This window comes from Varanus komodoensis, unplaced genomic scaffold (genome assembly GCF_004798865.1).
Source record: "Varanus komodoensis strain SLA01 unplaced genomic scaffold, ASM479886v1 scaffold25, whole genome shotgun sequence".
In the NCBI taxonomy this organism is placed as follows: domain Eukaryota; kingdom Metazoa; phylum Chordata; class Lepidosauria; order Squamata; family Varanidae; genus Varanus; species Varanus komodoensis.
The window spans coordinates 8,283,282-8,306,197 of record NW_025335661.1 but is presented as its reverse complement, the minus strand read 5'-3'; the positions used below and the strand labels follow the sequence as shown (position 1 = coordinate 8,306,197).

Genomic DNA, 22,916 nt, shown 5'->3' with positions numbered 1-22,916 from the left:
GAATCTTCTAAGTCATCCCATATCGAGTACAGTTTGAAATGTTGTAGGTTTTATTACTCATAAACATATGGTTCCCTGAATGCACAAGTTAGCCCTGGACAATGCTTTACAAAATGGAATAGTGAAAGAATTTGCTTTCAGCAAAACAACACTGAAAATGTTCAAAAACTGTGGCATTATAAGGTAGGTACAACAGACATGTACCAGTTTTTGTACATTACCCTGGTATATTTAAACAGCAATGCCACACCCATTTCCTTGCAGTCATCAGCAGCTGCTAAGGTGAAATAGTAAAAGGGTTATTTCCTTTTTACTATTTCACCTTAGCACAAATTAAACTGTTTTATACTTCTAGGTTCATACTAGAGTTTGGAGAGGGAGAAAGCAAAACCTTTAAAATCTGTAGCGAATAAATCCTTTAGTTTGGTATGATTAAACTCAAAAATAGTCAGTCAATGGAGAGAGCACAGAGAAAGGGCAGGAGGAAAGCACTATCCATATATATAGGCATTATCAAAATACATTTTGATTTATCTGCAAGTGATTTTTCAAATATTAATTTAATTTCCTATGTTAACATATCCAGTCCAAAAATTTAATTTAAGGAAGTAAAATCTGCAGAACTACTACTACACCACTGAGCAAATATATTCAGGAGCAAACCACTTTCAATTCTGTCAAAGCTGAATATGAGATATTATAACTAACGAAGCACAAGTTACCTGGCATCATGATGAGGGTTAGAGGAAGTGGCAGCAGCCGACCCACCACGTAACACTGGCCTAGGGCAAGTTTTGTGGGCAGGACAGAAACAGGAAACAGGAAGAAGACAGAAATAAGAGATAGAACAAAAAAAGTCAAAGATTGTAAAGACATTTCTAGTCTACCATACTGAAACAGCATAAATATAAACCCTAGATATGTTTTCAAGATAAATACTAATGGCTAGTGTGTGAAGAGATCTTAATGATTTGCTTGTTGCTTTTGCCAGATACAGGGCTGATTCCTGTTCTGGTCAAATTTAGAGACAACCTGCTGGAAGCAATAGGACTTGAATGATTACTAACTTCAGTCTGATTCCAATGAACTACTCTTAAGTATGGAGGAGGTGGCTAGATGGAGTCACTGAACTCCGGGGGATGGTGGACAGGAAGGCCTGGAGGAATGTTGTCCATGGGGTCGTGATGGGTCAGACACGACTTCACAATTAACAACTCTTAAGTATATGATCTAGGACCAACCCACTGTTTTTGCTTTTGTGGAGAAATGTTGGAACTGCACTTGCACAAAGACTTATCCCCATAAATTACTATGCAAGTGCTATTTAATATCCAGATGCTTGGATTTGTTAGCCTCTTCCTGCATCACCCTTGATGTATTTCCCCTTCCATTCCTTGCATTTTAAAAACATGTTTTAATATTTTATCTATATCATGTAAGAACACTGAGTTCTACTGGCTATATGTTATAGCATGGTGTGCTAAACAGAAGAGAAAGCAATACGTTAAAATATGTGTACCTCACTTTCTCTTTAGGCATTATACGTGTTTTCATTTTGACACATATTTCTGTTGCTCTCTTTAAAATCCCTTCTGAAGACATAGTTCAATATTGTGTGAGTTTACATAATTTCTGCTCCCACAAGGATGCAATGCAATAGGGTTGATTGTAAGCCTCAGAAGGTGGAGGATTACAGGCATCTTATGGAGAATGGGAGAAGTATGGTGGTAAGAACTTGTCTCCCCACTCCTACCACCCTGCAATTCAGCTTTGTTGTAGATTTTACTTGTCAAGGTGCAGCACTTGGCCTCAGTCTCCTCCCCTCCCCACCTAGAATGTACTCTCATGACCTTACAGATGTAGGCAACACAGTTCTTTCTACACTAGCTGCAAGGGGGTGGGAAGTGGGATCCAAGTGCAGATCTCCAGACCAGTGCTTTTTTTGTCATAGAATGCACCGGAACAGAGTTCCGGCACAGTTTTTTGACAAATTTTCCAAGTTTTAAAAGTAACTTTTGAAAATTTGATGTTTGGTCCACATGGATTTGAATCGAGTGTAGCAGGTCGGCGGCAAAATCATTAAAACGATGCATGTGGGCTGCTTGTGTGTTGAGTTCGATGCATGCGTACTTCGTCTGCACTGGTTGTGATGGAGCTGCTTGGCTTGTGGTGCTGCTCGGCTTGTGATTGGTCGTGTGCTCGTGTGCTGAGTGCTTATTGCGGGTGGTGAATGTTATGTTTCATTACACAACTGACGTGTGTGGGTGTGTGTACAGTGATTGACTACATGCGAAAGGTAAATAATTTCATGAGTTCTGGCACCTTTTTTCTTACAAAAAAAGCACTGCCTCAGACTAATGATGGAGCTGTTTTTTGAACTTCAGAACTGGGATCAGACACATCCATTGACTCTCTAGAAGCTGTCTAGAGGCCTTTGAATACCTTTGCAAATAATCATATAAAGTCTTTTCAAACTCTGGTCCTTTATAAAGTCTTTTCAAACTTTAATTCATATGAAAACAATTTCCAGAGCTTCTACACTTTCAACAATCCAAGGTTTTTATACAAGCACATGTTAATTTATGGGCATCCTCCATGTTTTACTCCCAGACTCAGTTTAATTTTTAAAAGCTAAATCTAATTTTCTTGCCAAAATTCTATGAAACAGTGGCTAGGTTTAGACAACATGAAAAGCCATGGTGTATTTTTTTTTTTTTACCATTGTTGGTCTGTTGTGTTGTTTGTACCCAGTCATGATGTTTCAACATGGCAAGTTTAGTCTTTAGAAACCACAACAGGAAATGATGTCTTGATAAATGGTTTCTCTGAACCATCATGGCTTGTTATATTGTCTGAACTCAGGATCATGGTTTCCACAGTCCTGGTATGCAACTACCAAAGAATCCCCTGCAAAGAGCAGCAAATGCAGGAGCCATTCCAGCCATCCAGCCTCAATGAAGAGATCAATGAGGAAGAATCAGACAACATAAGCAGGAACTGATGACCCTACGGACTGAATTTCAGGTGCAGTGGCTGATGGGATACATTCCAACAGTGGGAGGACTAAGTAGGGAGGATGGAAACCATGACAACATAGAAAACATCTGTTTGTCTGTCGGGTAGATCATGGTAAAAAAAAAGTATGAACTATGGTAACTACATAGGGTTGCTTGTCTTGCTGTGTGAACCCAGCCAGTGTCTCCACTCATCTTAGGAAAAGCAATCAAGGCAAAATACACCAGTGTTGCTACAGGTGCCTTAACATAAACCACCCTCACTAAAGATTTCTGAACACACTTACATAAACTACTATGAAGTCTTCTGACAAGATGCAAAGCAAATAATTGCTATAATACACAAGTCTGATAGGTATCTATTATTACCCAAAGTACTGGTTCCTGAATGGTATGCATGTTATTTAACTTCAATATGAAAATGATATATTACATAATTCCACTGATCAGAAAAGAAGCATAAGACAACTTCACAGCTAATATGGGGACTCATTTTTAATTGGCACTAAACTGTAAACATAAAGCCACAAACATCTACAATCAATTTGAAATCAATATATGTTATAGGCAAAACCAAAGGGGTTTTTTTTGAGGGGGGAGCACAACTGAAGTTTGCCCTCTGACCTTTATAGCAGCACAGGTGTCTTGGGCTGGTCTCTAGCTGTTGGAGACCTGGTGTTTTACATTCCCAGACAAAAGTAAAATAAAAACCAACCCTATAGATAAGCCTAGAAAAATTACTTGCTTAAAATATTTTACTTGGAGTTGGCAAAAAATGATGAAAAACCAGGACTTAAATTTTTCCTTAGTGTTCTTGAACAGCTGCCAGAACTCCAGGGCTCTGGAACAATCTGCCACTGATCTTGCACTGGGTAGATCCCGTTAACTTTTTTCAGTTTACCAGTCTAAACAGCACTGAGTGGCTGAGTCTAACTACCATTTTAATTTCCCATGATGCTCCAACCTAATGTCACATTGGTGCACTGTAGAAAATTTAAATTATTACCTTCCCAGCCACTCAGTTCTGCTGCTGCCTGCCATGTTGCAAGGTACTGTTGACAGCAGACGACACATGAAGAGCACCTTACCGGTATCCCTTCAAACAAGCAGACAGCACTATAGATTTCTGTGTTGAATATGGGGATGGGGTTTTGCTTCTCTAACATTCTGTTTGGAACATAGGAAGAGACACCATTGGCTTGCCAGTATTGTCAACAATGACTGGCAGTGATTCTCCAGATTATTTCTGCATCTTGCTTGGAGAAGCCATGGAATAAAATAGGGACCTTCTGAATGCAAAGCATATGATCTACCACTAAGCTAACATATGATCTACCACTAACCAATCTCTCCATTTCTACCTTGGACATAGAGGAAGAATGGAGCACTTTCTTCTGCCAATCTGCCCACTCATCTGTATAGAATTTCATGCATGCATTTCCAGGTCATACATCCCTATCAGTCTAGCACTTAAATACAAGCCTGCCCCTAAGGCACTAATAAGATGCTTGTAGAGAAACAGGGCTTGTGTTTCTATACTAATTTGCATAAGTTGGAATATTATAAAAATATAGGTTCATTGTTGAAAGCTTTTCTGCCTCTGACTTGTACCATATAGTACAATTTATCCCACATCCTGACTCAGCTGGTCCACTCCTCTTTGGTTCTGGTTATTAAACTGAAGACAATCCTTTGAAGTGCTGTTCTTCTATTGAAGGTATACAGATTACTGAACAGAATGAACTCTAAATAGCCTTCTACCAAAGCTAAGGGAGATGCTTCTGCCCATGCAAAATGTTGAATTCAAAATGAAAACTTTCCTTCCATCCTTCCTTTCAGTAAAGCTTCTGACTCTATGGTGGTTCTCACTGCTTGAGGACAAGATGGCAAGAATGGTGACACCATCCAAATGAGCAGCTCACTTCTCCCTATGCCTTCTCAGTAGGTTAAGAACTGGGACTTGCATATGCTTTCCCTCTCCTCCTGAAAATTCTTCAGTCCCTTCTAAAGTAGGCTGATTTTATGCTAAGCCTGAGAACCTTCACTAGTTAGCCTTTAAATGTCAAAGTCCTCTCCCCAACTTCCTCCTCCTCCTCCTCAGAATCCAATGATGAATCAGTATATAAGGAACAGAGATGGGCCCATTCTCTACAACTCCTTATGCCAGGAATGGGGAATGTGTAGCTTCTCACATGATGTCGAACAGTAACTCCTGTAATCTCTTGGTATTAGCTATGATGACTAGGGATCATGAAAGTTATAGAAGGCCATACATTTTTCACTCCTGCCATATATTGAATGTTTCCTTGTTCCAGCCAACATCTGCCAAAGATAGGACAGGACAGGGCAAGATCTTACAGGATCAGGAAAAGATCTAGAAGGCCATCAGGTCCAACTGCCTGCTTAATGCAAGTCTCAAGTCTCCCATCCAAATACTAACCAGGCCTGACCCTACTTAGCTTCTGAAATTCGGTTGATGGAGTCTAGAAAAATGCATGTTTTAAGACAGAAGGACAAGAATAGGTTGAATTACGAGTTATAAAGGAAAAGAGGGACTCCACATGAGGTTGTTCTTCCACACCCAAGAGAAAATTGATATTCTAGTGGTATTCTAAAATACATTTGCTAAAAGTATATATTCCAGGTTTAATAGCTTCCAGTCTTAGAACAAGACTAAACATACATATCCATCACTCACCAGTTACAACATCTAATCATTACTTTCTTGTGTTCAATAGTTATCCTAGTTCAAACACTGCAGACAAAAATATCATATAATATAGCATTGTCCCCCACACAGCACCATTTGTGGGAAATCCACAGTCAGCTGCAAGTCAGCCCAAGTAATTTCCAGAGACATGCATGGTCCATGTAGCAAAGACAGTTTAATTACATGTAACTGTATGTCTCTGTATGGTCATTTGTGTAGTCACTTATACAAGCTCTGTCACTCAATTCTAAAACTTCTATAACCGAGGAATTTGGGTGGACCCCCTCTCCCATCCTAGTGTGCATTTCCTTAGTGGGTTCCCACCTATTCCTTCATGTCCCTGAGCCCACCTTTTGGAAGGAAAATTCTCAGTATTAAGTTAGACACCAACATCAATACTACAGATGACTCTGGTGACAATATTGAACTTGACTTTGACACAAAAATGGGATGGTGAATAGGTTGTGTAAATGTACAGAGGACCACTCAGAGAACTACAGTTATAGGGAGGCAACCTGTCTGTCTGGTCTCTGCACATCACACATAAGACAAGTAGCAAGCTAACTTTCTGGAGGTGAGTTGGGGGTATTGCAATACCAGGTCTGCTAGAGCTCAGATATCCAAACAACAATGCTACATAAACATTTAGTTGTCTACTGTTTACCAGGGAGCAACACAGAACAAGTAGCAGAAGGGATGCTGTATTCAAAGGCAACTGAAGTGGCAATCCCCAAAGCAAATGTACCTTAAACTCACCAGAATTCAAAGCCAATGATTTGGTCAGCTAACACTATGTTCTGGATCACCCAAGTGGCAAATCTGTGGTGGAAGACAGAAGCCCTTTGCATTCAGTGCCATAACTCAGACACAACTCCACCTGACCTTTGTAAAACCCAAGAGCCTGATGGACATCCAGGATATGGAGCACAGATTCCAAATGTGATGACGGGGAAGGAAAGAAATGTGGTGGTGGAAGTTGGAAGAAAGAAATTAGGTGGAAGTTGGAAATAATTTTGACAAGAAGGAGATATGTGAGTAAAGAACAGCCTTATCCTTACAGAGGATTTTACATGGAGGGTTGATCCTTAAGGTGCACTTGATTGAGGAAAGAAATGACAACTGCTAAAAGTGCACCTTCCGGGAGAGAAGATTTGCAAGAATTTCAAATGACTTGGACATTATTGCTTTAAAGATGACCAACAAACTCCACTGTAGTATAAGAGAACAGATAGGAGATACAAGATTACAAATTCTTCAAAGAAACTGCTTCAGCAGTGAGTGAAAATATAGAAGAACCATTCACCTGGGCTACAGAACAGCTGGTCTTCACCCACTCTTTCTAAGCAGATCAAGACAACATCTTTATTACATTAAAGCTGATCATCTAGCTGCTAGACTGTGATACAAAAGAAGCTTACTACAGAAGCCAGTAACAGAAGCCAAGCAATGTTAAAATACTGGCCATTAGGGAAATGTAGCTAAATGATACCAAGTTGCTTCCAAACTGAATACCTCTCCTCCCTGCCAAACCAAATACAGATGACTGCTTTCAAGGTGGATCATGTTGCTTAAAGCCTAATGACCTGGAACATTTGACATGCCTCAGCTGGTCTGCCCTCTTAAGCTGATGTCATATAATTGGATTACTGATGTTAAGTCTGCCCTGACCCATCTCAGTTTTCTCCCCAGAATTTTTCTCCAAACTTGGAATTGTCTGGTTGGTTCTCAAGGACTGCCTGGGTTATCTCTGGGTCCATTGGTCCAGGCATTGCAGATGCCAATGTCAAACCTGTGTCTTCTTCCACTTCTGATTTAGAATTTGAGTCAATAACCTTTGAAGACTTTGTTATAGGAGGAATGGGCCCAATTCCTACACACAGAAAGAATACTTCAGACCATCAGCACCAAAACAGAGATTATTGTGAATTCCAGGAGCAAGTGGTGGCAATGCCCAATGACAGAGTGGTTGGGTGGAGAGGCAAAAATACTTCATTATCCCATGGAGGCTGATTGATCATAGTTGAAGGAACGACATGCTAGGTAAGATGCCACCAAGATATCAATTGCTTACAATGAGCCTGCTGATTCTTTCTGGCATACTGCTCATCCCAATAATTGGAATGTTGGAATGGTAGGGAACACTGAGCTTCTCAATCTCAGTCCAGTTACAGAGAATGAGACCTATAATTTTGCCTGCAAGATCCACAGTTCCATTTTCCCTGCATGTCTGGAGAGCTATCTTGAGATTACCCTGGGGGGATAGGGTCCAAAATGGAAAGGGATCTTCTCAGAGGCTGAAGCAATCATCAGATCCTAAGCATACTGAGATCAGAACTGAAGAATTTAATATTAGCGGTGATGAAGGTATTGGAAGCAAGACTTTGTGCACAAGGTCACAAGACTGAGATTTCCTTTTTCTGGAGCTCCAACTTTAGAGTCCTTACCTTTTTTGAATTTTTCTTGGTGGCGCAATCTTCAAGAATGTGGAGCATTGACTGGACCTGGGGTTAACACCTGGAGAGGGACAGCTGCAGTCCTGAAGAGGCTTAGAGTATGAGAATCTGAAGGATATGATGATGAAGAACACAAGTGGTCCATCACCTTATTCACAGCTGCTACTGCTTTCTCTATGCATTGCCACAGAATTGTTTGGAGTCCGTATGCCATATTTATATAAGCCTGTTTAGTGATGGTTTGGCAATGGGCAGAAACCTCAGCAACTTAGCCTTCTCCAAGACAGATTAAACAGAATGCCTGGTTAGGCAGGAGTTTGCTCCCATACAGCACACACTTACAAAAGGAAGGGCCTTAAGTTATTATGCCTGACAAAGCACAAAATATTGTAAAATAATCAAAAAGAAACAAGGCATGGCATGACAAAAGGGCATCAATGAGGTAAGAGAGAAGAATGATAGCAGAAAGATCAGACAAAAAAATTCTGCTCAGCAACAAACACAGTGCCAGTGAGATGACAGAAGCTCTCCATGAGGCAACTACAATGGTAGTCAAACAGAAACTGCGGAAATAGGGGAATCTGCTATGGACACGCATACTGGGATGCCCAAATTCGTCAGCTTCTGAATTTACTCAAATTGAGGCTAAACACAGGTGCAGATGTACTGGTGTGCAATGTACCAAGACTGTGAAGCATCTGATATCTTTATTTTACATATCAAAATAATATCTAAAATTATTTTGATATGTAAAGCTTAAAGCTCAGGATAACTACTGGAAGATGAAGTATAGCTCCAGTTGTAAAACATAATAAAAAGTTGGTATGCATACACCTTTTTAACACTTCTTGCCAATCCAGGGTCAAAGGTAAGACACAGGCCAGGTTTGCATGCCATGACAACCCATCATGCAAATACGTTATGCAGGGTGGATCCTTTGAGAAACAATCCATGATGGATCTCACAGAAATTAAGTTCACTATGGAATCCTTCCATTCCCACCTGGTCCTCCCATGTGTATCCCAGGAAATTCTGCCATGGGACTTATCTGGTCTGCCCTCCCCAATGTGATTGTCAGCCCTTTTAAACACACAGCAGCTCCCCCCTTTATACATTTTTCATACATATTTATTATTATTTTCAGTTAGACTTGTACAAATGCACAGGTGTGCACTTATACAGGTCTGAACCAGCAAACCTCACCTAGATAATGTCCTCAAGGGTGTCTGCTGTCCAAGCAGAGCAAGCACACCCCTCTGTGCTGATGCAGGAAGGCTGCCAAAAGCTCTTATTTTCCTTTTGCTTCTTTTGACAGCTGACAAAGCAGAACTGCCAAGAGAAACCAAAGCCACAAGAAATCAAACCCATAAAAGTTCCAACAACTCTTGGGGCATGTCATGGTATCTGAAAGGTGGCTTGCTGCCCATGAATAAGCCATGCTGTGGGAAGCAACCTGGATTCACATGTCATGACAACCCACCATGACTTGACAGGCATGATGAATTGTCATGTCCTAGGAATCCAGTCACAGTGTTAGTAAAAGAAGAAAAAGAGATAAAGAAGAAAAAGGTAAAAGGTGGGGGTTGTTTCAAATAGAGGGAGGGAGGAGTATGGCAGAGAGGGCAAGGTCATGAATATATGATGCTGTCTGCCAGATGTCACTCCTGAGAACATTTAAACTGCAGATGCTACGAACTGAACCAGAGCTGACCTTCATTCAGAAGCTATGGTCTACCATGGCATAGTCCCATCCAGTTTGATTTGGTTTTGGCGCACAGGGATAACTTTAAGTCCCTGTATGAAAGTTCAAATTTCTTCTAGGTCCATCCATCCATCCATCCATCCATCCATCCATCCATCCATCCAGTGTTTGTTAAAACCAGCACTTCTTTCCAAAAGAAAGGCATATACCTACCCCTTCAAGGCCATATCTATGCTTCTATCAAATCTAATCCACAATGCATTTACTGGTTATTTTGGTATTTAATCTTAAATAAGTATGTTAGGACTGAAATCTGCATGTATTAATGCCTTATTTTGTTGCTGACAGTACCAAGTTTGAACATTTCCCTACAAAATAATAATTCAATGTAATTTAGTAGTCTGATAAAGAGTTTGTCAGCTATGAAAACATGGCTATAATTTTTAATTATGAGTCCATCAAACTGAAAGCATAACAAGGCTTTATTCTAGTATATTTTGATGGCCACCTAATGTCTTATTTTTCCCAGGTGACTTAAAACCATGATGCTTACTTTAGGGATTAAAAGGAGTCATATGTTCAGGGCATATTATTTAGAAGGAGGTACAATAAAAGTTTCCCTCTTTTACATTGAAACATACATTAAATACCATTAAAGAATCAATAATGTAAAATGTAAGCACCCCAAAATAGCTAGACATTGTACACCTTTAACTGTTTTATGTACTAAAAAAGATTATTAAAAAAGAAAGTTGATATGACATACTTTCATTGTCCAACTTAGATGTTGTGTTTTTTAAAAGCATTATATACCAAATAATTTTGTTATGCTATGCAGCCCAGTGAACATTTGTTCATTAACTCCCAGGCATATTTACTGAAGTTCCTATGATAATGTACTTGTGTGGTAATACAAGTATCCAGGTTATAGATGCTATCATGGAGGAAAAAAATACATTTTGTTCACTTGGGTTTCTTGAGCCTATCCCAAGTTTACTCTGAACATCTCTGTTGACCTATATCAATCTGCCCCAACCTAATGCCCTCCAGGTGAGTTGGACTACAACTTGCATCATGCCCTGCCAACATAGCTTCCAAAGTGACATTTTTAAGGGAGGAGAACTTGTGAAGCAAGGGAGTGTTAGTTTACCATAACAATAAGTTATCAATGATATATTTTAAACATTTCAATTCATAATAATACAACATACAATAGCTGTGTAAAGCAGGGGAGAGGGAAGAGGAATAAACCAGAAAATAGCTTGAAAGAAAAGAATAAAAACAGAATTAAAACCAGACGCTTTAGGAAAAAGAAGAAAGCCAAAAATTCAGTCACTGAAATTAATATCTTGCCTTACACATACATTTAAGCAGTGAAAATATGCTCTCAAGCCAAAAAGAACAATAGTATAGTTTGAAATCAAATTAAAAAAATTGTAGCCATGCAAGTGGTAAATTTTCCAAATTTCACATTCCTACATAAAGATTAGAAAAGTTTCACCTAACACAGAAATGGATGTTAGGAACAAAAATGATTTCTTAGCCTAGATTTTATTTTATATTAATCTAACCAAGAACTTATGAGAAACCATTGTATGAGTTTCCAATTTGACTCAGAGGCTATTAATATCTCAACTAAAAAACTTTGCCTACTCCATTTACAGAATTTGAAAACATAGATGAGGAAAAATTATCTGTAGCTTTAATTTTTACTAAGAATATTAATTAAAAAATCTGCTGTTCTGCATTTTAAGACCTGCTGCCGCTGCAACTGCCCCCTCCCACCTTCCAGCATTCTGACTGGCCCAAGCACATACTGCCTGCACTGGGCCTGGTGATTCAGCAGCCACGTCCTAGACAAAACGCAGGCTTTTGCTGGATGATGGGTGTGTGCCTTTGGGATGCCACAAGGGTGAAAGTGCATCTGTATTTCTTCCTCACCTTCCCCTGTTAATGTTGGCCTATACCTGGAACAAGCCTAGAGGGAAATAAGGAACTGGGAAGAGAGCTGGCCAAGTAAAGGGAATGCAGCCCAGATAGTTAACATCTATGCCATGTTCCAGTCTTCCCCTCTTTAGTGGGTTTGACAGCTGCCATGTCAGTCTGACCTGCTTTTCTGGCTCACATGGCTGGCACTTTTGTTGAAGCCCTGGTCATGCTGTTGAATGCAGAAATGACCTGGGCAGTTGATATGATTGCTCCTAAGGACCCTCTCTGTTGTAGAGTTCATATGCTTTGTGGTACACCCAGGAACTGAGAGCAATTAAACAATTTAGGAGATTATTTGAGTGCAGATGAATGAAAACTCCCAGTGAATGCAACAGAAACCTGATATACTTAAAAATCGAGTATATTTTGAGGCAGTAAGGGTGGCAAAGAAACAATATCTCACTGCCTCAATTCAATCTTCTCTCTGCCATTCAGTGAAGTTCTTCAAGGTTGTCCAGAACGTTTTATATTCTAACCCCAGGGATATCTTGGGACCATTTCGGACCTCCTGTAATTTACTTGCTTGTCACTTCAGTTCCAAGAAAAAAAATCTCTTGACTCTGTAGGGACTTGGACTCCAGAGTTAACACAGATGAATCTGTGCAGATATCCAGAGCACAGCCTGGTCCAGTTTTATTGGATGAGTTTCAGTTGATAAAGCTCAAGAATGTGGACAAGGTGCTTGGCCAGTTCATGCAACCACCTCTATACTGAATCCTTGGCTCTCCTGGATTATAAAAGCTAATAAGAAAAGGACAACCAAGAGTTGATTAATGCCTCCTAGATAGAGGGAGTAACCCCATGCCTCCTGAAAGAGGTGGCAGTGAGACCACTTCTGAAAAAGTTCTCCCTTGACCCAGAAGACCTTAATAATTCAAGGCAGGTAGTAAACATTCCTCCCCTGGGCAAGGTTCTAGAAAAAGTGGTTGCCAATCAGTTCCCAGCACTCAGTTCCCTCATTTCATTTGGGGATCAGGCCTGGTTTTAGTATGGAAACAGCTTTGGTCACCCTATATTATGACCTATGCTGGGAGGGAGACAGGAGAAATGTGACCCTGTTGATTCTCCTGGGCCTCTCAGCAGCTTTAGATACAATCAACCACGGAATCTCTGGGGCAGCTGTCTAAGCTGGATACCGCATTGCAGCGGTTTCAGTTCTTTGGAAGGCCGTCTCCAGAAGGTGCTTAGGGAATACTGTTCAACCCTGAGGATTCTTCAGCATGGCATTCTTTTGGGGTCTTTTCTAACCCTCATGCTGTTTAACATCTACAAGAAACCAATCAGTGGGGTCATCCAAAGTTTTGGAGGGTGCTGACATCAGCATGATAGTGTTTTACAGCTCTATTTCTCCTTTTTATCAACAGCATGTGACGCTGTGAATGTGCTAAACCAGTGTCTGGCTACAAAAGTAGACTCGATGAGTGCTAACAAAAGGAAACTCAATCCAGACAAGACTGAGAAGCTGTTGGTGGGTGGTTATCCTGACTGCATGGGGGTGGGATGTTCAACCAGTTCTAGATGGGGTTGCATTCACCCTGAAGAAGCAGATTTGTAGATTGGGGGTGCTCCTTGAGCCATCCTTTTCAATCGAGGCTCAGATAATCTCAGTGGGTCAGAGTGCCCAGCTACACCTCTACCTGTACATTCTAATATTAATCTCCAAGTTAGATTGCTATAATGTACTCTATGTCGAGCTGCCCTTGAAGATGGCTTAGAAGCTGCAGCTAGTGCAGAACACAGCAGCCAGATTAATATCTGGGACTCACAGACCTAAACACATAAGACCGGTTCTGGCCCACTTGCATTAGGTGCCTGTATGCTTCCAAACCCAATTCAAACTGCTGATTTGAACCTATAAAACCTTACAGGCCTGCAATACCTGTTGGAGCACCTCTCCCAACTGCAATCTACCTGGACAGTACACTCAACCTCTGGGGCCTTCCTCTGAGTGGTGGCTCCAAAGAAATTCAGGGGGTGGCTTCAAGGGGGAGTGTTTACTCTGTGGTGGCTCCTGGCTTATGGAATAACCTTCCCACCTAATGTGTTATCATTTTGGCACCAGGTTAAGACAGCCCTCTATGCTGCGGCTTTTGAAGACATATCTTTGTACCCAGGGGCATGAGAGGATTGCCCATTCTAGGTGTTTTATTGAGTCTCTCTTTGCTATTGTTTCACCTGTTTTAACTTTTTAAACTTTTAATGTATTTTTCATTTTATATATTTTATTGTATCGTAATAGCTGTATGTATTTTCATATTTGAAATGTACACATATTGTATTTTAATATCTGATTTTGGACTGTTGAAACCTGTCCAGAGAGCTTCAACTAAGGGGAGGTATAAAAACAAAACAAACAAAATACTGAGAAAATATTTTAAATCTATTTTCATTTTGGAACAATTGATGTGAATATACCCATGGTGCACTGCAGACAATTGTTTTAGTTTGTGCAAGCCATTCTGAGGGTTTTAAAAGCAGAAAGCAAATATAAATCAAAAGCAAACAAAATTATTCCCAAGAATGACAGGAAACAAGCAGCCTCTGATTGTGCATATATAAAAGCCTGAAAAACCTCCTGATCATAATTAAGGAACGTTACTCTGGAACAGTGTGTTCTAGTGGAATCAAAGACAATTTTTCATAGGTAGTCTGTTTAGGTATGAAGTGCCAGAACATCAAATAGTTAAAGAAAAAATGTAGTTCAGAAGATTTGTTCTGTCAATTAGTAACTTTTTTAAAAACAGAGACAAGAACAAAAAGGGAAGAAGGAAAAAAGACAATGGAACCAGGAAACAGAAGCCTATGCTTGTTCACCTTTTGGTTACACAGGGCCAAAAGGAGGAAGGGATGAGCATGTATTTCTTTACTGTAAATTTGTTCCACTGACCTGGATGACATACAAACAGAATTGTGTACAGAGCTTCTGAACTCCAACTCAGAGATTTGGCATTATAAGGAGTAAGGACAAAAAGCAAGACTTTCATCTACACAGGTATCCTTGTGCAAACACTCCAAGGATCAGAGAATCACAGGGGGACTGTATGGTTGCTAAACAGAAGTTTATCTGGATAAAATCCTCTAGTGTAGCTGGGCTTCTTGAGTCATCTCACAGGTCTTCCAGTAACAGAAGGCAACAGAATAGATACATTTCTGATCTGCAATCTGACAAGATAGTTAAACACATGACAGGGGCTTCCAAGCACAACTGGATTCAAAAACTAATGCAATTTTGAAAGAAAACCACAGACTTCTAGGTATTTTGTTGTGGAAAGATAATTTTAAAACTTTCCTAACTCACATCTGGGTAGGAGGTCTTATTATGTAATCTACTACAGCCTTAAATCACAAGTTAATAATATTATCTGATTTGATTAACTGGTGGACTAACAGGAAAAGCCTATGGAACTTATGTGTGTAGAGGGGGGTTGACCTGTATGATGGACCTTCATACAGACTGCGCTTGATCTCTTTTTCATGCAGCAGGTTTTATGGACCCTATTTTCCAATTGCCATGATTTGCCTTTCAAAGTGAAATTGCCGTAGTCATTTTATTTAGCAAGAATACAGCAACCAGTATCAGCTAGATCTCTAATACTAATGGACCTTGAAAATTTAGTTTTTGAAACCCTTTTGGCACTGACAGATTATTATAAGATGGTGCCTTGTGTACTTCTAAGTGTAACCAAGACTGATAGTACATATCTCACTAAAATCAGTAGGGAATGAAATCTTGGTTTGTCAGGACTGTGCAACTTAGATTACCACTGTTGCTTGTTGCCTTTCTGTTCTTCCTTCCTACTGTGAATCACTGGAATTTGAATTGACTACTTAGATATTCACTCTGACCAAAGACACAAGACTATTAAGAACTCCATGAAATGTGAATTTTGGAAACTTGTCATCTCACAAACAGCAAAAGCAAAAGAAAGCAAAGTATGTTAATTTTGATCAATGTTATCTAAACAAACCAAAACCAGTTAATTAGGAAATGAAAGGGAAGCAAGAAGCAGTAAACTGGGTGTAATCAGTGATGGCCAATCACCTGCAATTTTCATCCAGCACATCCAAGACTTGCTGGTAAGCCCTACGGGTAGAAGACTGGATGAGCGACAAAATGCCCCGGGCAGAGTAAAGATTAGCTCCATCTTCAGTGAACATTTGGGGAGGACAAACACGAACCTGCTGAGGTGATGGTGTCGCACTGCTTGTGCCAAGCATAGCAAATGGAGAGAGAAACACTTGTGTCAAGTTTCAGATAAAAAATGTTTCATCCATCAACCAAATCCTTATTTTTTGCTAAAATTAAACTGGTTCTGTTTTTTGTGAATTTCTTGAGTTAGTGGTTAGGATATCTTTTGAACTGCATTTCAAAACCTCTTGTATGAGACAAAACTTAAAGCTGTTTTAAGATAATCATTCCCATCCAATGTCATCAGGAGATAATAAACTCTTACAATAAAAACCCAACAGGAATAGTCAATGCAAACCTGTTTACCGAACACGAAATCACTGTTAACTAAAGACAGATTCTGACACACTGGATTGGATCCAGACTTTCTCTTACTCAAAAGTAAACCCATTGAAATCCATAATTTTGTCATGACTAACCTAAGTCCCATTGACTTCAATAGACTTACTCTAAGAATGGGATCAACCAACCTTATGCCAAGATTGAAGAGCATCAAATATCAGAGCATCAAATATGCAAGTTACTTAGTAAGTGGTGGAGGACACTATGTTGAAAAAAATCTGGAAAATGTAAGTTTACATAAAACAAAAGTGATACTGATGTACTGGACTGGATCTGGTCTTGGTCATACTTAGAGCAGATCCACTGAAATAATGGACCTTAAGCTAATTGTGACTAATTTAACAATCAAGTGGGAATAACTGATTTCAATTAGGTGTCTTCTAAGTATGACTAAATCTGAATCCAACCCACTGTTTTTATAAATACAGAGCTAAGTGAAGAACATGTAAGTAAACAAATAAAAAAGAAACACAGAAGCCAGCAACAACAATGAAGACTTCTACACATATTCCAGAAATTCTGACAGGCAGTAAGCCTTTAGGTAGCAATACCACAGTCTCCAACAAGAGTCTGAGAGATCACAGGATACTTCAGATTCTCGTATCTGAGGTCCCAACCACATTCTAACCTTGGTGGGGCGAGGGGAGCTGCAATGTGCCCATCCCCCATAGCTGACATAAAAAGAATGGTTCTAACTGCCTTTCTGTGGCTGGGAACATGACCTTAGGAGGGGGAGGAGTGTTTCAGTGGGAAGGGAGCAGAAGAAACAAGAGGTAGCAAGATATGAGCTCTTCTAGGTCTCTCCAACTTTCTTTTCTCCCCTTTTGAAATTCTGTTGATAGAATGGCAAAACAGTCTGTCTATCAAAAAAATGCATGGTGGGCAGATGGGGAAGTGAAGATATTCTCAATGTCTCCTCTTTCCCTACACAGGTTGACTGAAAATCTCCAGGTTCAGGGGCATACAATCACTGCAACAGAATTGTGTCCTTAAAACCCTTGTTCTGAAAGCAGAAGGCTACAGCACTATATCAGAAGGCCTTCTTGCCTGTAAAACAAATTAAGAGTAGTCTAGCAGTGAGAACATAAATATGAATTTTAGAGTTCAGTTCAATGGATACTGATTAAATCATTCTTCAAAGGTTGATTTCCAAAGAGCTATTATCTCAACAAGATTTCAGAAAAGAATACAACTGAAGATGCAAAATATAAAAAAATACAAAGCAAAATCTTGTGCTAGCTTTAAAGCTTGTAGTGTCATCTTCTTTCTTTCAAAAATCTTTCTTCTTTTCTGTATTTTACAATTGCTCTTGAATTTTGAAATTAGCAACATTAACCAAGATTTTATAACTGATTCCTACCCCAAACTGTGCAATGGGCAAGGAAGTATTTTAAATTATTCTAAATAATTTTTCCCCCTTCCCACATATAGTTTACTTATCGTCCATAATAAAGAGTTTGGGAAAATGCAAAAGTCTGACATTTTATGACATTTTGCTTAGTTTTTTGTTTCTCTAATTACAGAAATAGCCTGGCTTCAGTGATACATATCCTGGGAATCACACACTGAGGTGACTACAATATACTAAAAATGGTGATGCCCTTAAAAATGGTCTACAAAATTTATTTGTTCAGAATATATATTAAAAACTGTGACTATACACATTATATCATCACTTCATCATCTCCACAGGTTCTCAGCCTATTTCTGGGTTCAATTTAAAGTGCTTGTTTTGAGCATAAAAGCCTTTCCCTGCTTGCTATCTGAGGGGCTGTCATCTCCCACATGTACCTACTCAAAATCTGAGGGCATGATCTGAGGTCTTTTTATGAACTGATCTGCTACCCTGAACCCATTGGTAAATGGATTCTAAAGTGCCCTGTAACATCAACAATAACCCAGGCTTCCCAGGTTCACATGTCACATTAATTCACAGTGACTGCCTGCCACAGCTTGAATATTCACAGTGCTGTGTACTGCAATCCATTATGGTTTATTTAAGCCACAGTGGGCTCTGGTGATTATACAAACCAGCCCTATGAATGCTCCAACCAAGTAAGAGTCAGGAGGTGGCAGTGACCTGGTTCACATGATCACAGGGTGGTTAATAAAGTTGAGTTGTTGAGATGGGTAACAAATCATCAGGCAAGCCTAGAACAGGCAAGCCTCGAACAGGCCACATCAACAAGGCATCCTTGCTGGGTTCAGACATCACAATGAGCTGTTCTGGCTTGTGCAATCAGTACCTAAAGTAGGAAAACAGCCAAAATATTTCCCCAAATTCATTACTGGAGAAATTAAGAATTTTCATACCTTATAAAGCCTAAGCATGGATTATAGATAGAACATATAATACATAATAAAAATAATTTCATATGATACATTCCAGAATTTTACTCAGGAATGCAGTAAATACACCAATGAATTTTTAAAAGTGAATAGTTAATAATTAGTGGTCAAGCTTACATGTCCACTTTAGGTGTGAATGGTGACTGGTACCACGGCATTTTATTCTGAGAACAGTTTAAGGACAGTGCCACCGTGAGTAAGAATTGTGACAATTTTAAAGAAGGTACTCTCTAAATGAATGGAAGGCATCATTCTTCCTCATGACTTCTTGTACTTAGGTTACTAGTTACAGAAAGTATCTGAGAATCTGAGCATATTCCAAAAGTTGCCAGGACAGTGGTGATGCCAATATAAAAAGCACTATTGTTTCAAGAAGCCAGAGGGAAAAAAAAAGGAACAAGCAAATTCTTCTAGGCCTGGGAAAGTTTGTTCACAGAATTTTATCATTGTTACATCTAACATACTAGAATGTCATGTCACAGTTCGTATTACACTAGAATGCAGAAGCATTCCTATGTTTACGCTTACCAAGCATGACAGCAGTTCCAACTACAAACATGCACACCAAACAAGAGAAAAGTATGGATGTTTGTCAAAATGTTGAACAATATACAGTACTTGAATGGATTTATGTATTTATTACTTAGTAATGAGTATTATTTAGTACTGAGAGCCATGTCAGGCAAAAATTGTTTTTGCGAAAAAGCAGAATACAAACTACAAATAAAAACTAAAAGTAGCAGTCTGGGAACTCAGGCCCAAGAAGAAAAGGCAATCAATCTACATGAAACTTGCTACTGAAGTGCTAGATTGGCAGCCTATCCCTTTCAAGTATTAGCAAAGTTTCTGAGGTGCCAAAATGATTTAGAAAATATAATATACTTCTACGGTTGCCAATTACATATCACCAAACCAAAGCACTGATATGCATAACATTTAATGTGCTTATATGAGCACATTCAAAAATAATTACTAGAATTTCAAAAGAAATATAGTACACCACAGTATATGAGGAGTGACCAAGTGCCCTGTGTGTTCAGGTTGCTGTCCAATTGAGAACTGTTGACAGGCAACTTCAAAGCCCTTGCTCTCCCTTCTTATGGTTCTTCATTTTTAAACCAGCCCTTTAAAAAAGGACCATTTGACATAGAAGTCACAAGCCTGTTTGTGTAGACTTGGACATGAACCTAGTTAGACAGAAGCATCAGACCATCTGAAATGCCTGCCAGCTCCAAGAGCCACTACAAACAGCAAGTGAACCCTGCCTTGCCCTGTATTCCCCATCAGTCCTGCCTTATGCCCATCCTTCCTGGAGGGCAGATAAGGAATTACTTCATGTCTTTTCTTCTTCCTGCTTTCCCTTCCACTGAACTGTGGACAAAACAGAAACACAAACGAAACCAGTGGGGCAAGTGGGCAATTTCTTTCTTCAGTTTATTCGACAGGAAACCAAATTATTTATCTTGCTAAAAGAAGACCTAATGAAAATAAAATGATCACCCAAGTCTTGTTAGGTCAGAATGTATATCATAGGTAAAGTCCAAGATGGTTTGTATTAATTACATTGGTACTATAACACAAGATGCAATTCCAACTATGTATACTATAAACAGAGGATCTAAGTAGTTCCAATAACATTAAATCATATAAAATCTTATTCTAAATGTATTTTTCAAATGAAAATCATGTAACATTAAGGCAGAAAAACAAGATGAGACAACTACAAGCCATAGTATACACTATTATTGAGCAATGGTTTTCACTGATCAGTCAGCACTACACCAATAAAAAACTGCTAACTAATCCAAACCAATGTATATGTCTGATGAGGATATACTAGGTAATCTGTTACATATCTCATCATGTACAGCTCTATAGTTTTTTCATAAATATAATTTGAAAATTAAACATTCTACATTGATATAAATCAAAGGATTTCAGATTCGTTTCATCATTATAACTCAGAAGCAACATAAATGTCTTTATGTTATGAAAACATTGGAAGGTATATTTCAGGGAGTTTTTTGGTTTTAAGTGAAGCACAGTTAAGGACAAGGATTTGGCAAAATGTATACGCTTCAAGTTACTGAATTCTTCTGTATACATATTTTAGCAACTGTCTAATGCCTTTCCTTTAGCTGAGTAAGTTGAACAAGTTGAGGATAATGAAATAATGTATTTGAATACAAGCAAATTTATTAGTATTTCAATTAGCCAATCAGCAATTGAAGTGTTTCTTAACCATGAACTGAAAAAAAGCTTTTTCTGCAAAGCTGTCCTATGTCAAGAAATTCTCTACTCACATAGAATCATTTTTTATCAGTTGACCATTCTGACGAGTTGCATTCTCACTCACTGAACGTTCTCTTCTCAGTCTTCCTACTGAGCGAACCTAAAAATACAGGGTGAAAATTTAAAAAATATAGCAAGCCTTTCAACCTAACTATGGCATCAAATCCAAGATTATGATTGGATTGATTATCACGTTATGTCAATCAATAAATTTCCTTCAAATTATGAGTAATACATCAAATGAATAATATGGCTGCCTTTTGCAGGGTAACCTTTTATCATTTGCAGATAGATTGCACAAACTCCTTCCCTTCAATTTTCCCACTATCTAACATTAAAGATTAAATCTTGGAAAGTAAGATTTATTTTTTAAGGAAGTTAAAAATTTCTAAATGGATTACACAAAAAGAAAATACAAAAAAATTAAGGTAGAGATAATATGTGATCAATCTTAATGTATAGATCTTAGAAACCAGATAAAACCAACTGAAAGGACTTCACTTATGTCTTAAAGGGCTAGGAATTTTTAAAAAACCTTTGCGCCAAAAGGTCAACATATAGGCACCAGCAATCCTCTCAGGGGCGAACTTTCTATATTTGAGGCACCATCACCAAATGACTCTGGTAGCTACCCTCCTAATCACAGGGGCAGTAATTTGTTATTACAAAAGAAAACTAGATTAATATACAAATTTACATATGGAAAAAGGTTTACAATGAATTTTGTCAGAGAGTGATTGAACCATATCAACTAATATGGACTCATTCTTTTTAGACTGTATAACCCTATAAGAAATTAATTTATACAGACAATCTTATTTACTTACAGCATTTTTACCATGTTCTTCAGCTGCTTCAGGTGTACAATTCAAAAAACACATGACAGAAAAGGGCATAGCATTAGGAGGAAAAAAGCAAACTCAGACACTTGTGCTTGGAGTTAGAGGTATTCAACGTCAAACAATTTGCAAGAGATTTCTACCAATAAAAAAATGATCAGAATTGGAGATGCACGCATATTAAATTCAGAATATGTATGTGTGCATTCTGGAAGTATAGCAGAATTGAAACATCCCAGAAAGTTGTACTTGAGTCCATGTCAGTCATTTGATACATATAGGATATATTAATATAATAATTCACCCTTGGCCAAAATAGGTGGCATCAAATGTACACTAACAGCACTGAAGAAAGTAATTTTAAAACTGGTGTGTCAAGTCTTCTATATCCCCATGCTTCCAATATTTCTCAGTCCCAATGAGATGTGCATTTCCATATTCTGTTTCCAATGAAAACTGATGCTTTTATTCTTCTAAGTTTTGGGTCCATTGTATCCCCACTGGAATGAATGAGGAAACTGAAAAACCATGAACCTAAAGTGCCAGAAGTTAAAGTGCTTCCACAAAATATTGTTCCATTATTCTTCTTGTCTACAGATACTTGGATCAGAACCTGTTCATTTCTTTTGAGAAAAAACCATAAAGGGTAAAAATGCAACTGTTTTCTATTTACAAAAGAAAAACTATTCACTTCTTAAATTCACTACATAGTTTCAGGAGTCATAGGCACCCCATAAGTGTATGAAAGTTTATTTTGTTAAAAATGTTTTCAATTTTTTTATTAGAACAATTGTGAACAGTAACACTAAAATTGTGACTAACTGGAAAAAATTGGGTAGTGGATGGATTCCCCGAAGCAACCCCTTCCCCTGCAAGAACCTTGGAGGGTTCCAGCCCTGAAAGACAACCTATAAATATTATAAATAAATGGCATCATAACATGAAGAAAATGACCATTTTTTACAGTTTTGAATTTGTTCTGTTTCTGGGCTTGTTGTGGTATAAGATACTATAGCAAACCAACATGTGTGAAAAAT

The 22,916-nt window shown here is 38.7% G+C and overlaps 1 protein-coding gene across 7 annotated transcripts in view; it reads right to left on the bottom strand.

The window, feature by feature from the left end:
• MFF (mitochondrial fission factor) overlaps nt 1-22,916 on the bottom strand; it is a 43,183-nt gene that overhangs the window by 7,638 nt on the left and 12,629 nt on the right. For 3 of the 7 annotated variants that reach the window (XM_044432713.1, XM_044432714.1, XM_044432716.1), the window contains 3 exons: nt 21,052-21,140; nt 15,911-16,069; nt 723-782 (listed from right to left, as the gene is read on the bottom strand). In XM_044432713.1, coding sequence (XP_044288648.1) covers nt 723-782; nt 15,911-16,069; nt 21,052-21,140 — 308 coding nt within the window. Of the gene's footprint in view, nt 1-722; nt 783-2,246; nt 6,544-8,168; nt 8,286-15,910; nt 16,070-21,051; nt 21,141-22,916 lie in introns of those variants that run through there. The other 4 variants (XM_044432718.1, XM_044432717.1, XM_044432719.1 and 1 more) reach the window with 4 other exon arrangements.